This window comes from Coturnix japonica, unplaced genomic scaffold (genome assembly GCF_054131305.1).
Source record: "Coturnix japonica strain WE unplaced genomic scaffold, WE-NBRP24 Scf062, whole genome shotgun sequence".
Classification (NCBI taxonomy): domain Eukaryota; kingdom Metazoa; phylum Chordata; class Aves; order Galliformes; family Phasianidae; genus Coturnix; species Coturnix japonica.
The window spans coordinates 861,964-875,406 of record NW_028188965.1 but is presented as its reverse complement, the minus strand read 5'-3'; the positions used below and the strand labels follow the sequence as shown (position 1 = coordinate 875,406).

General features: G+C 48.8%; 1 protein-coding gene and 1 long non-coding RNA gene across 2 annotated transcripts; both read right to left on the bottom strand.

Moving 5' to 3' along the window:
• Window positions 1-1,201: 1,201 nt before the first annotated feature.
• On the bottom strand, window positions 1,202-2,148 carry LOC116654412 (uncharacterized). Its single transcript, XR_014941232.1, has 2 exons — window positions 2,121-2,148; window positions 1,202-1,774 (listed from the first exon to the last, which is right to left on the bottom strand). It is a non-coding gene; the product is annotated as an uncharacterized LOC116654412 (long non-coding RNA).
• Window positions 2,149-10,374: 8,226 nt separating this feature from the next.
• On the bottom strand, window positions 10,375-11,346 carry LOC107324371 (uncharacterized). Its single transcript, XM_032449145.2, has one exon. The coding sequence runs from the start codon at window positions 11,254-11,256 to the stop codon at window positions 10,540-10,542; it is 717 nt and encodes a 238-aa protein (XP_032305036.2). The 5' UTR covers window positions 11,257-11,346; the 3' UTR covers window positions 10,375-10,539.
• Window positions 11,347-13,443: the final 2,097 nt, after the last annotated feature.

Below are 13,443 nucleotides of genomic sequence, written 5' to 3'. Positions count from 1 at the left end.
TATTTTCAGATCCCAAATCACGTTGAGCTCCTGATTCAATTAAGCACTTCTGTAGTTTTTACTCATTGCAGTGTTTCCTTTTCCCTCACACTGCTCTACGACTTGACTTGAAGGCAATACAACTGATATTCATATCTATACTGGGATTATTATCCAAGTGGGAGCTGCAGGACCCTCAGGGAGCGATCCTTGGATCAATGCTGCTGCAGGTAGAACAGGGGGTCAGAAAAGTTGCTGATTGAGCTCATGAGGCAGCAGTTATCCTGACAGGGATATCATTTGGAGTTTGCTTTCATGATAAATTGAGATAAAAAGCTGGCAGAATAGCAACGTTTTGTGAGATGCTAAATCATGGTGAACTCACCCCAGGCCAGAATGCCTTCATATTTTGGTTAGGTTTATTTTACTTCTTGATTTCTCAGGGTTATCACTCAGCAAAAAAAACCCCTAAGTTAGCCTTGGATAAGCTCACCTGCAGCCCTTTGAACAACCCAGGTGTTATAAGCAATGTAGAAATGGTTCAGCAAGGCTGATAAAGAGGTGTATTTTGGGAGGGCCCTGATGTCAGCCCTTTGTCCTGTTGGGTGCCGTCACTTCACCCCAGCACAGCTACCAGAAATCAGCTGCATAAGGGGAAATTAATTGTCGAGCTCTTTGTGACACTGATGCAAAGGAACCGGCAGAAGGAAGTGAGCCATCCTGTTCTGGAACAGACATCTCAGCTAGATGGGCTGGTGGCTGGGAGATAAGGATTAACTTAGGTTGTAAAAGCAGAGAGAAGTTTCACATTTAATTCTCTATGCAGCATATGCTGAAAATAGTAATTTGCAGTCCAGTGAAAGAAGGAGGGTTAGAGGAGTCCTCTAGGTGCCTATTTGCATTTATTAGACACTTCAAACCCTTCGCAACTCTGAGTCAGATTAGGAAAGGAAGCACGCTGTGCTGCTGAATTAGGGAGCAGGGACTGGCAGTGCCAGGGTAACTGGGTGCAGGAGGGTTCTCTGTGTGCTGTACATAAAGGCATCCACCCTCTGCAGGAGCATGGCTGGGATGAGTGGCTCTCACTCATTATGGCACTTTGGCAGGTGGGCATTTGGTGATGTATGAGAAGAGCAAGAAGCCGTGCTGAAGTCATCAGAGGTAAAGATAATTCTGAAGTAAGGATGTTAAAGAGTCAACAAATCAAACTTTTTTGGGCAATGAAATTTTATTGGCTTATTATCTACATGGTTGGAGGATGACACATTGTTAAGTAAGGTACTACCAGGACAAGCCATTCCCAGCCTTCAGGAGAAGAACAAAGACTGGATGTTGCTTGTTAACTACATAGAAATGGATCAAATTTACATTTTGAAGGAAATTCTAATCACAGAAGAAGGATTCAAGGATTCATCCCAAATGGAAATTGGGGTCCCCAAATGGGAATCTGGTGGTTTGAACGTTGGGCATCGAGAGCATCAGGCAGCTGGAGCATCTAGTACTTGGGGTATGATGATGGCAGCTTGCAGATGTTCTTGGTGTACTGGGGGCAATAGGGGACAGGTGGGCAGCAGGGCTGCACTGGGGGGCAGTAACGCTGCACTGGGGGGCAGAAGGTCTGCACCGGGGGGCAGCATGGTGTCATGTAGGTGTATTTGGGCACGGAGACCCTCTGGATGGTGTAATGGCAGGAGGGCTCTGAGTCATGGCAGGAGGAGCGGGAGCCGTGGCAGGAGGTCTCATTGGTGTGGCAGGAGGACCCACGGGAGCACATCTTTATGGAGTGCTGGCAAAGCTGTAGGAGGAAAAATAGAGAGATGTCATGCTGGTACAGCAGCCCCCAGTTGCCCTAATTTCCTTCTCCTTCAAACACTTCCTAAGTATTTCTCATAAAGTTCTCTCTCTGACCTTCTCTTTCTTTAGTTTCCAGTATTTCTGGGTTTTATTTTTGTGCCTGTACCTGCATCCCCCTTCTCATTCATGTTAATAAAACAGCTTATGTGGATCACAAGAACTCGATCTCTACCATGACCATGCTCTGGAGTCAAGGAGTTGGAACCGTGCTCCAGCTCTACCAAAGCTTGTATGGAAGCAAATGGTATCATAGAGAAACTGAGGAGAAACAGATAAAGTAGACTCACCTTTTCAGCAACAGGAATGGAGATGTATGGGAGCAGAGGAGAGAATGAGGGAAATCAGAGTGAGGGAGCTTTTATACTCTTCCAAAGGGTTATCTGGGACATGAGACATCTCTTGGCAAGTGCAGCATAATTACATATCCCAGCCCATTTCTATCCGCTGTGTTCAGCTTCCGACGTTTTCCCTTTGATGCACTGTGCTTTTAGCATTCTAATTGTCCTGTGGGGTTATTAATAGTGCCTTAATTCCTTCACCTCCCTATGAAAGAGATTGGAAGGTATTTTGTGCAAAGTGACGCCAGTGATGGAGATCGTAATAGATTGGGGTCATCAGCAGCCAGCATCCAGCGGAAGCGACGTTCCTAATGCAGAAGCATCATTTCTTGTACATCTTCATGTGCTGGGATGACACATGGGCCAAGAGCCAAACGTGATCGTGTGTCCATGTGAAAGACAACGGGTTACGGGTGGCAGCTGATGCGGATTATGCTTAGGGTAGGAATATTCTCACTGAATTGCTCAATGGAACCGGAAACTTTAATGAGAGATTTGGAGTTAGCCCTAAGAAGTTCCTTGTTTCTAATTTCAACCTGTCTTTATGGAATGTCCTAACAATGATATATATATATACGTATTTTTCTCTTGCTATTTGTGTTGGATTTAGCCTTAATCTGCAGCACTGTGATAATGGCAGTGATACCAAACCCCAGAGCTCAACGGTTTGAGGTTCACCCATTGGTCTGAGATCCCTCTCATCTTCCTATAGCTGCAATTACTTTCTGTTCTGGTTTCCCTTTGTCCTTCTTTAATTTACTCCTATTATCTCTCAGCACTTCAAATGAAACACCTTTAGTTTTATTTGGGGAAACCTTGACCAGCTGAGGTGGTAATAAGGTGGGTCATGTTCCCACCTCCATAGCAAGGCTGAAGATCTTCAGCTTTATGGTTTTCAAGGCGACACATGAACTTTTAGCTGCATTTCTGGCATTGCTGTCCCACTTCCAGCACTCAGCCACAACATTTCTGCAGCTCCCATGGAAATACACAGGGATGGGGGCTGTAGCTTAAGGAAAACCACACAATCCATCCTGCTGTGCTGGAGCTGCACGTTTCCCAGTGGATTTTCCCCTGAATCACGGGTGAATCCCAGGGTTCCTTCCCACTTCTCCATACAGGTCATGCCCACATAACCCAGCAATTACAATTTCTTGTCACATAAGAGGCAAGAATGTGTCAGCACCAGGGTGGCATTGCGGGATTAAGCGTCAGGTAGAACTGATTCTGGGTGATGCTCTGCTGAATCACCTCCATCCCATGGACCGCCCTGTTTGTGTCTGTGCTTCAGTATCACACCATACACCAAGGATCTATAAATACTTCTCTACAAAGTTTTATTTTATCTCTCAGCCTTTAGGAAGAGGCACGCGGTCGTGCGCGGGAGTAGATCTGTTGTCATATTAAAGAGAGGTAAAAATAAAGCAGGTGAGTCAGACGTCGGGAAGGAAAGGCAGCAGACAAAGGGCTGTGGGCAGGGGATGGAGAAGTCCCCATTCTCCAACCTCATGCTGAGGTGTCTATAAAATCTCCTCTCCCAGCCCATTCCCTGCAGTTTGACCCCACCTCTCCCCCCATTGTAGGTAAAGATACATGATTAGACTGATCTGGATGGTTTATAACAACTTATTTCTAGACTCCAGCTCTGTTTACTCCCTCCATACAGACCTGGCTCTGCCTAAATCCAAACACCTTATTTACTGTAAATAGTACAGGAGGGAGAGACCTTCTGTGGAATACTCCTTATTTTCTCCTTGATAAATCACACCTAATGACATCATTCAGAAGGCGCTATCACACAGATAAGGACAGAGCAGGACTGAAAGAAGTCCCATTTTGGCACTCCTGGCCTCTCCCATTTCTGGTGGTTCCTTTGGGTTCATTGTCCTTTTCTTGGCCCGTTTCTTGTCCCCTCCTCTGCTGCTGACTGGGCTGAGCCATCCCCAGGGAATGCTCTTGGCACTGAGTTGTGACGGTGCTGTGATGACAGAAGGAAAGTGAGGATGGTTTCTCACTGGGTTGGTGGCAACCCGCTTCCCTTCTCAGCACTGTGAGCTGAGATAATAGAACTCCAGTTCAGGTGAGATTTGCTGTCTCCACTCCCCACCTCCTCCTCTTCCATCCATTGACACAACACAACATACGTGAGAACTTGGACTGCTTTAAAAGCATGAAGATAGGAGATTTTATCTCTCCTTCCCTTAAATGCTTTCAGTCGGGCTCAGGCCCAGCCCAGAGCTTCTGTCTGCTTTGGTTTCACCCTCCCAGGGTGGGTTTGGCACCCAGGTGGCCATGGAACAGATTGTGTCCCCCCATCCTGTGCTGCACATCTCTGACCCCTTCACCTGCAATCCTCAGTGGGAACATTGTGCCTCATTGCTTTAATTAACACTAATAATAAAACAAGTGCTAATAATAAGTTTCTTGTTTCTTTCAAAGGCTCAGCGTTAAGCCTTTGTTAATTAAATATCTGGAGCATTACACAGCTCACGGTTCTCAGCCCACGGAGGCGTGAATTTTGGCAGCCTCTGCACTGGTGGATGCTGGAGAAGAACCTGGGGATGAGCACAGTGCAATGGGAAATCCAGCTCACCATTTGATAGTCCTGTTTTTCTACCCCTTCTAGGAAAGTTCAGCCCTTTGCTGGATTCTGCTGAGAAAATTCTGGTGGTGTTTTCTCTTTCTCCTTCTTTCCCCCCCCACTCAGCTCTATGTGATGCTCAGTAACGAGTCTGCAGTTCACAATGGGAGTCAATGGTGAGTGCGTGGCCTGACTTATACCCAAGGGGCTTTTTGTAACAGCTGATCTAGGCAATACGAGCCCTTGTTGGCATTTTCAAAGGTAGAGTGAGCTTGTGGAAATAATCTATCTAACCCCACATTCTTGATATGGAATAGGTCAGAAGGAACATTAAATATAACCTGATCCTTCCTCTGCTTATGCCCTCTTGTTCATGGTCCAGGCTTCCCAAATGGAGCCACGTAAGGAGAACTCCATATTGCAAATCCAAAGCTTTGCTTTTAGCTCTTTCTAAATATGCCAGGACTCTGAGCCCCAGGGTCAGGCACTGCACAGGGTGGTTTTAACCTTCAACCCAGACAGTTTTGCCCAACCTGGCATCTGAATTTGCCTGGCAGATGCACAAGGGTGGGGACGGAAGCCTTGATGCATTGCTGCAATAGGAAGGGGGAAGCAGTCTGCAACGTGGAAGGCAGCTCTCATTCACAAAGCTGGGCTTGGAGGAGGTGATAGAGGTGGTTAATGGAGGAAGGACAACGAGGACACCAGCACAGTTTGTGAGCTTTACATTTTAATATCACGTCTTTGCTACTGGATACAGAAGCAGGAGAATAACGGATACAAATGCAAGAAGGCAAATCACATTTCTGATGTGCCAATGCCACGTCACAGCATCAGGGGAGGCAATACGTGCTGGAGAGAAGGGGCAGGAGCTTCTCCTGCTCAGGGCTGTGCCCTGCAGAGGTGAGGGATGAGCACAGCCCCTTCACTTCTGCTGCTGCGTGGGCCATTGCACAGGCTGCTTGATCTGCTGCTGCTGCTGCTGGCATGGGACGGGAGCCACGGGGCCCTGAGCAGGCACAGTGACCACGGGGACCTGAGGCTGGAGGACCACCACGGGGGTCTCATCCTGAACAGCTCTCACTTCATGGCAGGTGACCTCCTCGGAGCCATGGCAGGAGGAACGGCCGCTGTGGCAGGAGGAGCTCTCAGAGCTGTGGCAGCCTCTGTCAGCACGGGAGCACATCTTTGGTCAGTGCAGGAGACCTGGGAAGGAGAAAAGCCTTGTACTGAGATGCACTCAAGCTCTGCTTTGCATTCAGCTTTCCTCTGTGTGTGTGTGTGTGTGCCCAGCAGGATCAACCCCTCTACCCACCCCACTTCCCCACTTTAGGGCTTTGCTCCCACATCACCACCCTACTCAGCGCTCCCCAATCATCCTGGTCTCCAGATCATCCAGGCTTCACATTCCTGCTCTCCCTTGGTGCATCTCACAAGCACTCATGCAGGATGCACTGCAGTAACATGTGCTATAGTGGAGCGGATGTGCTGCCTGCTGTCAGTTTATATTGCAGTAGCACTGGGACAAAAGGGTCTCAAAACAGGGTTCCCTGGCACAGCAGGTAAATTTACAGCCAGGAATGGTGGTTATTGAAGCCACAGAAGAACACATTTTCAAAGCCAGGTGCTCAAAATGAAGGAACTCCTGTGCCTTCCTTCCTCCTTGTGCCCTCTTTGCTCTCTGTGTGCCCTGCAGACCCTCAGCTCATTGCTGCCAGGGCACAAAGAGCACTCCATGCACACAACTGACTCCTTGGGAGGGGGCAAGCCACAAGTTCCAAGGAGGCAGGAGGCACATAGGTTATTCTCATGGAGCTGGAAGCTCTCCGGGCTGCTCCTGCCCCTCTGAGATTAGATCTTCCTTCTGCATCGTTTCCTGGACTTCTTCAGAGAGAGCTTAATACTTAAAACCACAAACATTTACATTTTCTAAAGCGGCTTAGTGAAGGAGTCAGGCTCATTAACACAATTAAAACCCCATCTCTCATTCATTCCCACGTCCCCTCCTTTACTCCTTTTATTTCCAGCCCAGCCTGTAATAACTGGAAACCTGAAGCAGCTATGTCCTGTTAAGAGCAACAGATTCTTCTTCCTAGCAGAGGCTGGTAGGGAGCTGTGATGGAGCAGAATTGCTTCTGCCTATGAAGCAGAATCTCCATAATCCCATCACCTACAGAAGGAGCCGTTCCTATAAGAGCAGAGCACAGCTCTGGCAATGCAATATTAGCCATGCAGTAAACACTCACCTTGTCTGGAAAGGTTGTGCAGAAGGAACGGAGCCGAGTGAATGAGCTCCTCTCCCATTTGGGAACTTTTATACAGTTCCTCGGTCTCTTCCTAAAAACCCCTGGGGAAAATGACCAATGTGTTTACAAAACTGCCCCACCTTAGTTACCCACACCTTCAAAAGCTTATTCAACCCGGTTCCTTTGATTGACTTGTCATAAGGTAGATTGTCTCCCTTGTGTTACATAGCTTTAATTGCCACCCTGCCCCACGCGGGTTGTAATGCACGAAGAGTGAAAACCGTGTGGGTGGCTTGCCTGTCTCAGTGTCATGCCAGGATGAGTTTTCTATTGCAAAACGGATGGCAAAGGTGGCAGATTTGGGGTTTCTGTCCTGATGAAACCTCTCACCCAAAGCCTGGGGAGGAGAAAAGCTGATGACGCAGGGTCAGGGTCTTCCTCCATTGCCAGAAATGAGGCACTCTGTTAGAAAGTCCTCACCACCTCTATCCTCTATGAGCATCCTCCAGGTGCTCTGATCCATCAGACATTCGGAGATGCCAGCACATCAGTGTGGCTCTGCAGTGCCACTCTTGTCCCCCTCTCTCTGCCTCCATCATTTCCTACAGCAGTCAAAGGGGGATAATAAAGCAGGGGGTATTGATGAGGGTACTGAGAGCTACAAAGTGCCCTGGTAAAGACAGAGAGGAATACTGAGCACTTCAGAAAGACTTTTGGCTTAAACCTGTGAATGCCACCTGCATGTAGAATGGTTTCTCTACTCATCTTAGTCCCATTTGTGCCTGATTTTTACAGCCATTCACTGGTATTGACACAAAGACCACTAATATTCATTGCCTGTGGTTTTTTCCTGGCCAACACTGGCAAGCATTGAACAGAATTGCTCTTTTAAAATACCCATTTTTACACTTCTTGATTCTTTCCCCTTTCCACCTCTACCTGCAGCAGCCGTTGCCCGTAATGGGAAACACCCACCGACAGCCGCTGATTGAGCAAACCCCAGGTGTGAGCAAGCTGTGAGCAAGGCGCTGAGGTCAGGGCCTGCCACCCAGCTCACCCCGCTCTTCCCCGGTGCTCCGGGTGCAAAGCAGCGGCTGTTGCAACCCTGGCTGCTCACCAGGCCCTGCAATCCCCATGTGCAACCACAGTTTTGCATTTCACCACCACTTACTCAGCTCTTGGCCCAGGGCTGAGCTGCAGCAGCCCTGATCTCTCCTTTTCCTGACCATGCTGTGCTGTTCCAGCAGCATTCAGTGCTTTTACTTGTTTTGCATCCCAGCTCACTCTGCATATGTGGGAATCGTGAGGTTTTGGTGGGCTGAGATCAATGGAACCTCAGGATTAGCTCCCACTTGCTATCTCCAAAGCTATTCCTTTAGTTTCTATCCAGAGGCATCGGGTAGGACTTTCATCCAGCAGCCAGACTCCTGTTGATGCTTCATCTTGCCTGTTTACAAACAGAAGCTGAGTGACTACGGTGTTTGCAGGCAGGAACATGAGTGGGGATGCTACCACGCAGCCATGTGAAGTGAACGATTCCTCTCTGCATGCACAGTGAGCAGGAGGAAACGTGCATCAGCTGCACAACTCTGCATCCTTCCAGATGTGAAGGGAGAAGCCCCATTAGTTGGACTGAAAAGAGCAGCAGAGGGACACAGCCCTGGCAGCACAGATATAAGAGCATCCTCTTCTGCTGGGTTCATTTCATGTGATGTTCCAGCTCATTTATCACCTTGTGCAGTGATTTTTGAGAGGATCCTCTATGAACCAGCCAAGTGGGACAGGGAATTACAAGTGGACCTTTCAAGTATTTTTTCCTTATTCTATTAGATATATATATATTTTTAAGTGCGTGAGATTTTGGAGTGGTTTCAGGCCAGTCTGCTGAATGGATGTCTGTGGATGCTCTGGGCTTTATTAGGCTTTGGGAGTCATTGGAGCTTTCTGAGTGCTCCACTCCCTCTGGTCCTAGCAGACGAAGCAGGAAGAACAATAGGAACCAATAATGAAGTGGTAGACTTAAGAAATATGAGCAGATGCCAGTAAATGATAACGCTGCCTAATTTTAGAATGGAACTTTATTATGGCGGGTGACAAAATCTTGAGTAACCCTCCCCGCACCACAGCTCTCCATCTTACAACACTTGGCTGCATGCAGACACCCATTGTGGCACCAAGTGTAGGACCAGGAGCAGCACTGTCATAGGAAAAATAGAATCATTGGCCTGGGTTGAAAAGGACCAAAATGTTTATCTTGTTTCAACCCCCTGCTGTGTGCAGGGTCACCAACAGGCTGCCCAGAGCCACATCCAGCCTGGCCTTGAATGCAGCAGGGATGGGGCATCCACAGCCTCCTTGGGGAACCTGTTCCAGTGTCACCACCCTCTGTGTGACAAACTTCCTCCTAAGATCCAACCTAAACCTCCCTTGTCTCAGTTTAAAGCCATTCCCCCTTGTCCTATCACTGCCCACCTTTGTAACCAGCCATTCCCCCTCCTGTTTATACGCTCCCTTCAAGCATTGGAAGGAACATCAGGGGAAGCTTTATGGGTGTTTGTGGAGCTGAAAGAGCCAGAGTCCTCCTGGGTGGGTGAAAACAGAACTAGCAAAACATACTGTACAATGGAGCTGTGTGCCCTTTTCTCTTCCTTTAAGCATGCACAGAGCTATGGGTGCTTTACTTGCCCAACACCATCACTGGGTACTCAAGCACCCCTGCTCTGAACCATCAGCTCAGCACGGAGGAACCATTCTCTCCCTCCTCCTAAATTAGGGCCTGATCCTATCGCACGGTGCCACGAAGCAAGTTGCTGCGAGCAACAAAACCAGCTCGTTGGAGTTGCCTCACACTGCTGGTGCAAGCACACGTCTACGTGCTCAGCTTACGCCATCTCTTGCAATCTGCCGGATGGGGGCCGGCCATGAAATTGCTGCCAGTAAATAGAGCTGCATTCTCAAGGTCACGTAGTAAATAATAATCACGGGGAAATCACCTGGGCGTTCTGCAGCTCTGCTTATAGGGGCCGGGCTGTGTGCAGTGCTGAGGGGCCCCATTGGGAATGTGGGAGCAGCACGAGGGGCTCTGACGTCTGCCAGAGCCAAAGGAAGCAGCTTTTCCTGCTGTTATTAACGGTGTAATTGTGTTAAAATCAATGTGACGTTTAATTAATTTAGTTGTAAAGTACATATTGTATCCATAGGGAAATCAATCTTCTGTAGCCCATCTTGAAGTGATCCCTTTGGGTGTCTGTATGTACATCAAATGAAGGAGGGAAAAGTGAAGCGAATCATCCTGAAGCTGATGTTCCTATAGAGCATAAGACTTGATTTCCCAGCCCATGAGAAAAAGGAGAAGGAGGAAGAAATCTTTTCCCAACCCATGAGAAAAAGGAGAGGGCAGAAGGGATCTTTTCCTGTCATTGAAGCATGGATCCCTGACCCAGGCTGGGTCAGTCTGATGGGAATAATGCAGAGCTCCTGGTCCATGGCAAAAGCTGCAGCGTGGCACATCTGAAGCACAGAGTGAGATCCGTGGGGTCCTTCACTTCTTCTGGCTGGGGGGCCACTGGCAGCTCTGCTTGATCTGTTGGGGCTCGATGTTGGGGATGACCACAGGGCACTTCTGCTGCATAGCCTGTGCCATCCCAGCACCTCCAGAGCTGAACTCTCCCCCGGTGCCATAGCCTGATGCTCCACCATACAGATCCTGGCCAGCACTTGTGCTTACAGCCTTTTGTTTCTGCGATGCACCATACCCATAACCAGAGCCTCTCCCAACACCCAGTTTCCCACTGTACCATCCTGATCCTCCACCACCCCCTGAACCACCAACCATACCCCATCCTGTGTCCTCAGTGCCATATCCCGTTGCTCCACGAGGGCTATAGGTTGGGACTGTCCCCCCTGTTGTGCCCCATCCCGATGCCCCCTCACTATCACCCCCAGATATTACAGTGACCCCATCGCTGCCGGGCGTGCACCCCACTGTGATGCTGTATGGGGAGGATGTGGGTGCAGCTCCCCGGGTGTAGATGATGGAGCCCTCTCCGCTGCAGAAGAGGGAGCCACGTCCATGCAGGGTCGATGTGTCCCCATAGTGTGAGGAGATGCCATTGCTGTAACCCCTGTTGGGGCGGGAGCATCTCCCTCGGAGATACTGAAAGATCTGAAAGAGGAAAAGAAAACACCAAACAACACCCATTATTTCCTCGTTTTTACAGCATGACAACGCTCTGCTCTTCTTCAAATAGGAGAACATATACCAGGACAGCTTCTCTGTTTCCTATCTTTAAGCTGCATTTCTGGAGAATCAAAAGCTGAACTATTTTAACGCCTCACGACTGCTGCAGTTTCCCCCTCTCCATCCTTGGATAGCACGGATTATCCTTGATTCTGCTTTGAAAGTGTTGCAAGAGTGGTGTATCAGGATTTCCAAGCAAGGCGACGTTGTCGGCTGCGTTGTTGCACCCATTGCATTCCCAATGGGCTTTAGATAAGTGGCACAGCCGTGACAGATGCCGTAACCACCATGAAGGACAACACAGACTTGTCATTAAATCCTATCAAAGAGATGTTCCGCGTCTTATAAACATGTTGGAAGTTGCCATGGCTCTGCTGGTCCCAATGTGCTGAGCCCACCGCAGGCTTAGTTGGGTCTTCAGTCCCCTTGTGGTTCCCAGTGGTCCAATTTAACCTCTCCTCCCAGCAGCAAAACAGGAATGTAGTAATGGATGCACCATAGCTAGAAGCTATCCAGGTCCTGAGAATGGTGCTAAGGATGCTCAGGCAGTGGGATTCTGTTGCAGATACACCCCAAGATCCCAAATGAAGCCATCCATCTCCTACAAATATGACATCATAAAGCCACAGAAAAAAAAAAAAAGCAGACTTACCTTCCTCAAAAATTGGAAACACATTTAGAAGGTTAAAGTGTACTGAATGAAGAGCTTTAAGGCACAGGATCTTTTATACGGCATTTAGCATAGATGGGAAGTGAGACACCCTAAGGAATGGCAAGGATTTATTTACCAATCAAACACTTGATCCCAGTGTTTGCTTTGACTCATGACAACTGATCAATATCTCCTCATTGTCCTGCATGCAGCAGTAATTGCTGCTCCTGCTTAATAACCCCATTTTTCTGCTTAATGACTCTATTCCTGTGCTCCAGCCCTGAATGAGGACCGCTGCAAGGCAGATCTTCTGGGGGAGGTGGGTGGGGATGTGGGTGTAGGAGATGCTGAGCATGAGGAATGGTGCATGCAGGACAGAGGGTGGCAGTGAGTGGGGAAGGGGAAGGAAGCTGTTGTTCAGCAACATGGCAGTATTTGCAGGGCAATTAGTATCTGCAAGGGCAAATGAGGTTGGAGGATACCCAGGATAGAGGGGAAACAGCCCAGGGCTGCACACAGAACCTGATCCCTACATCCTCTCACTGGTAGCTCCATAGAGATGTTATCTAAGGAGAGCATTTACCTTTGAATTGGGGTAAAACAGCCAGTTTGGGTGATTTGTGAGAATGCTACAGGGAAAGGTTAAGGAACCTGGAGATAATTGCAGAGGTTTAAATGCCCAAACACCCGAAGTCACTGTGGCAGAATTACTCCTGGTATGAAGGAGTCACCCACCAGCTGCCTTCCTTCTGCATCTACCCCTGCTGTGCCATTGGGAAGACCATGGAGCATCAGGGACTAATGGGATGTGCTGGGGATGTACAGTGGCCGTACTGGTCTCACTGCCTTGCATGGTGTCCACACAAAGCCTCAATGCTCAGCTCAGCTCGTGGTGATGGACCAGGTCTGTTCAACTCTGAGCAGTATCCCCAGAGGGGCAGTGAGTCTCAGCTTTGGCAATAGGCCACAGTTACTGGGCAGCGAGCAGCACAAAGGGGTGGTGCTGCTGCCCTCGGGGTTTCACATCAAAGCAGGTTTCCAAACATGGACAAGGAAGAATTAAGGCCTGGAGGCACTGTGTGCTTTTACAGCCTAAGGGCAGTGCTGTTGGCTTTATTTCCTTCTGCTGTCCCAGGGCTCATTCAGCCAACCCAGCGTGGGAGGCTTTCCTCTGGGCAGAGCTGCTCTGAGGTTTGCAAAGCTGGGAGGGAAGGTGTAAAACAAAGACATGGGCATTGATGTGACATTGGACCACTCTGGGCCATGGTCACTGATGATGTGGGCTGTTTCTGCTTCCTCTGATTCAGGTTGGAACCCAACAGCCTCAGCTGTACCATCCAGCAGCTCTGTGTTGCTCCACAAGCATCATCATTAGGTGCTGCTACCCCAGAGGAATCTGAATCATGAGCCAGGGTGGCAGTGAAAGAGAAACACCAATGGAGTAGTAAAGGGGATGTTGGGAGCTGTGGGTGTTTGATGCTTTAGCATGTGTTGTTGCTGTACTTTGGAGCCCAGAGGAAAAGAAAGGTGCAACAGCTTCCTGGATTTTATGG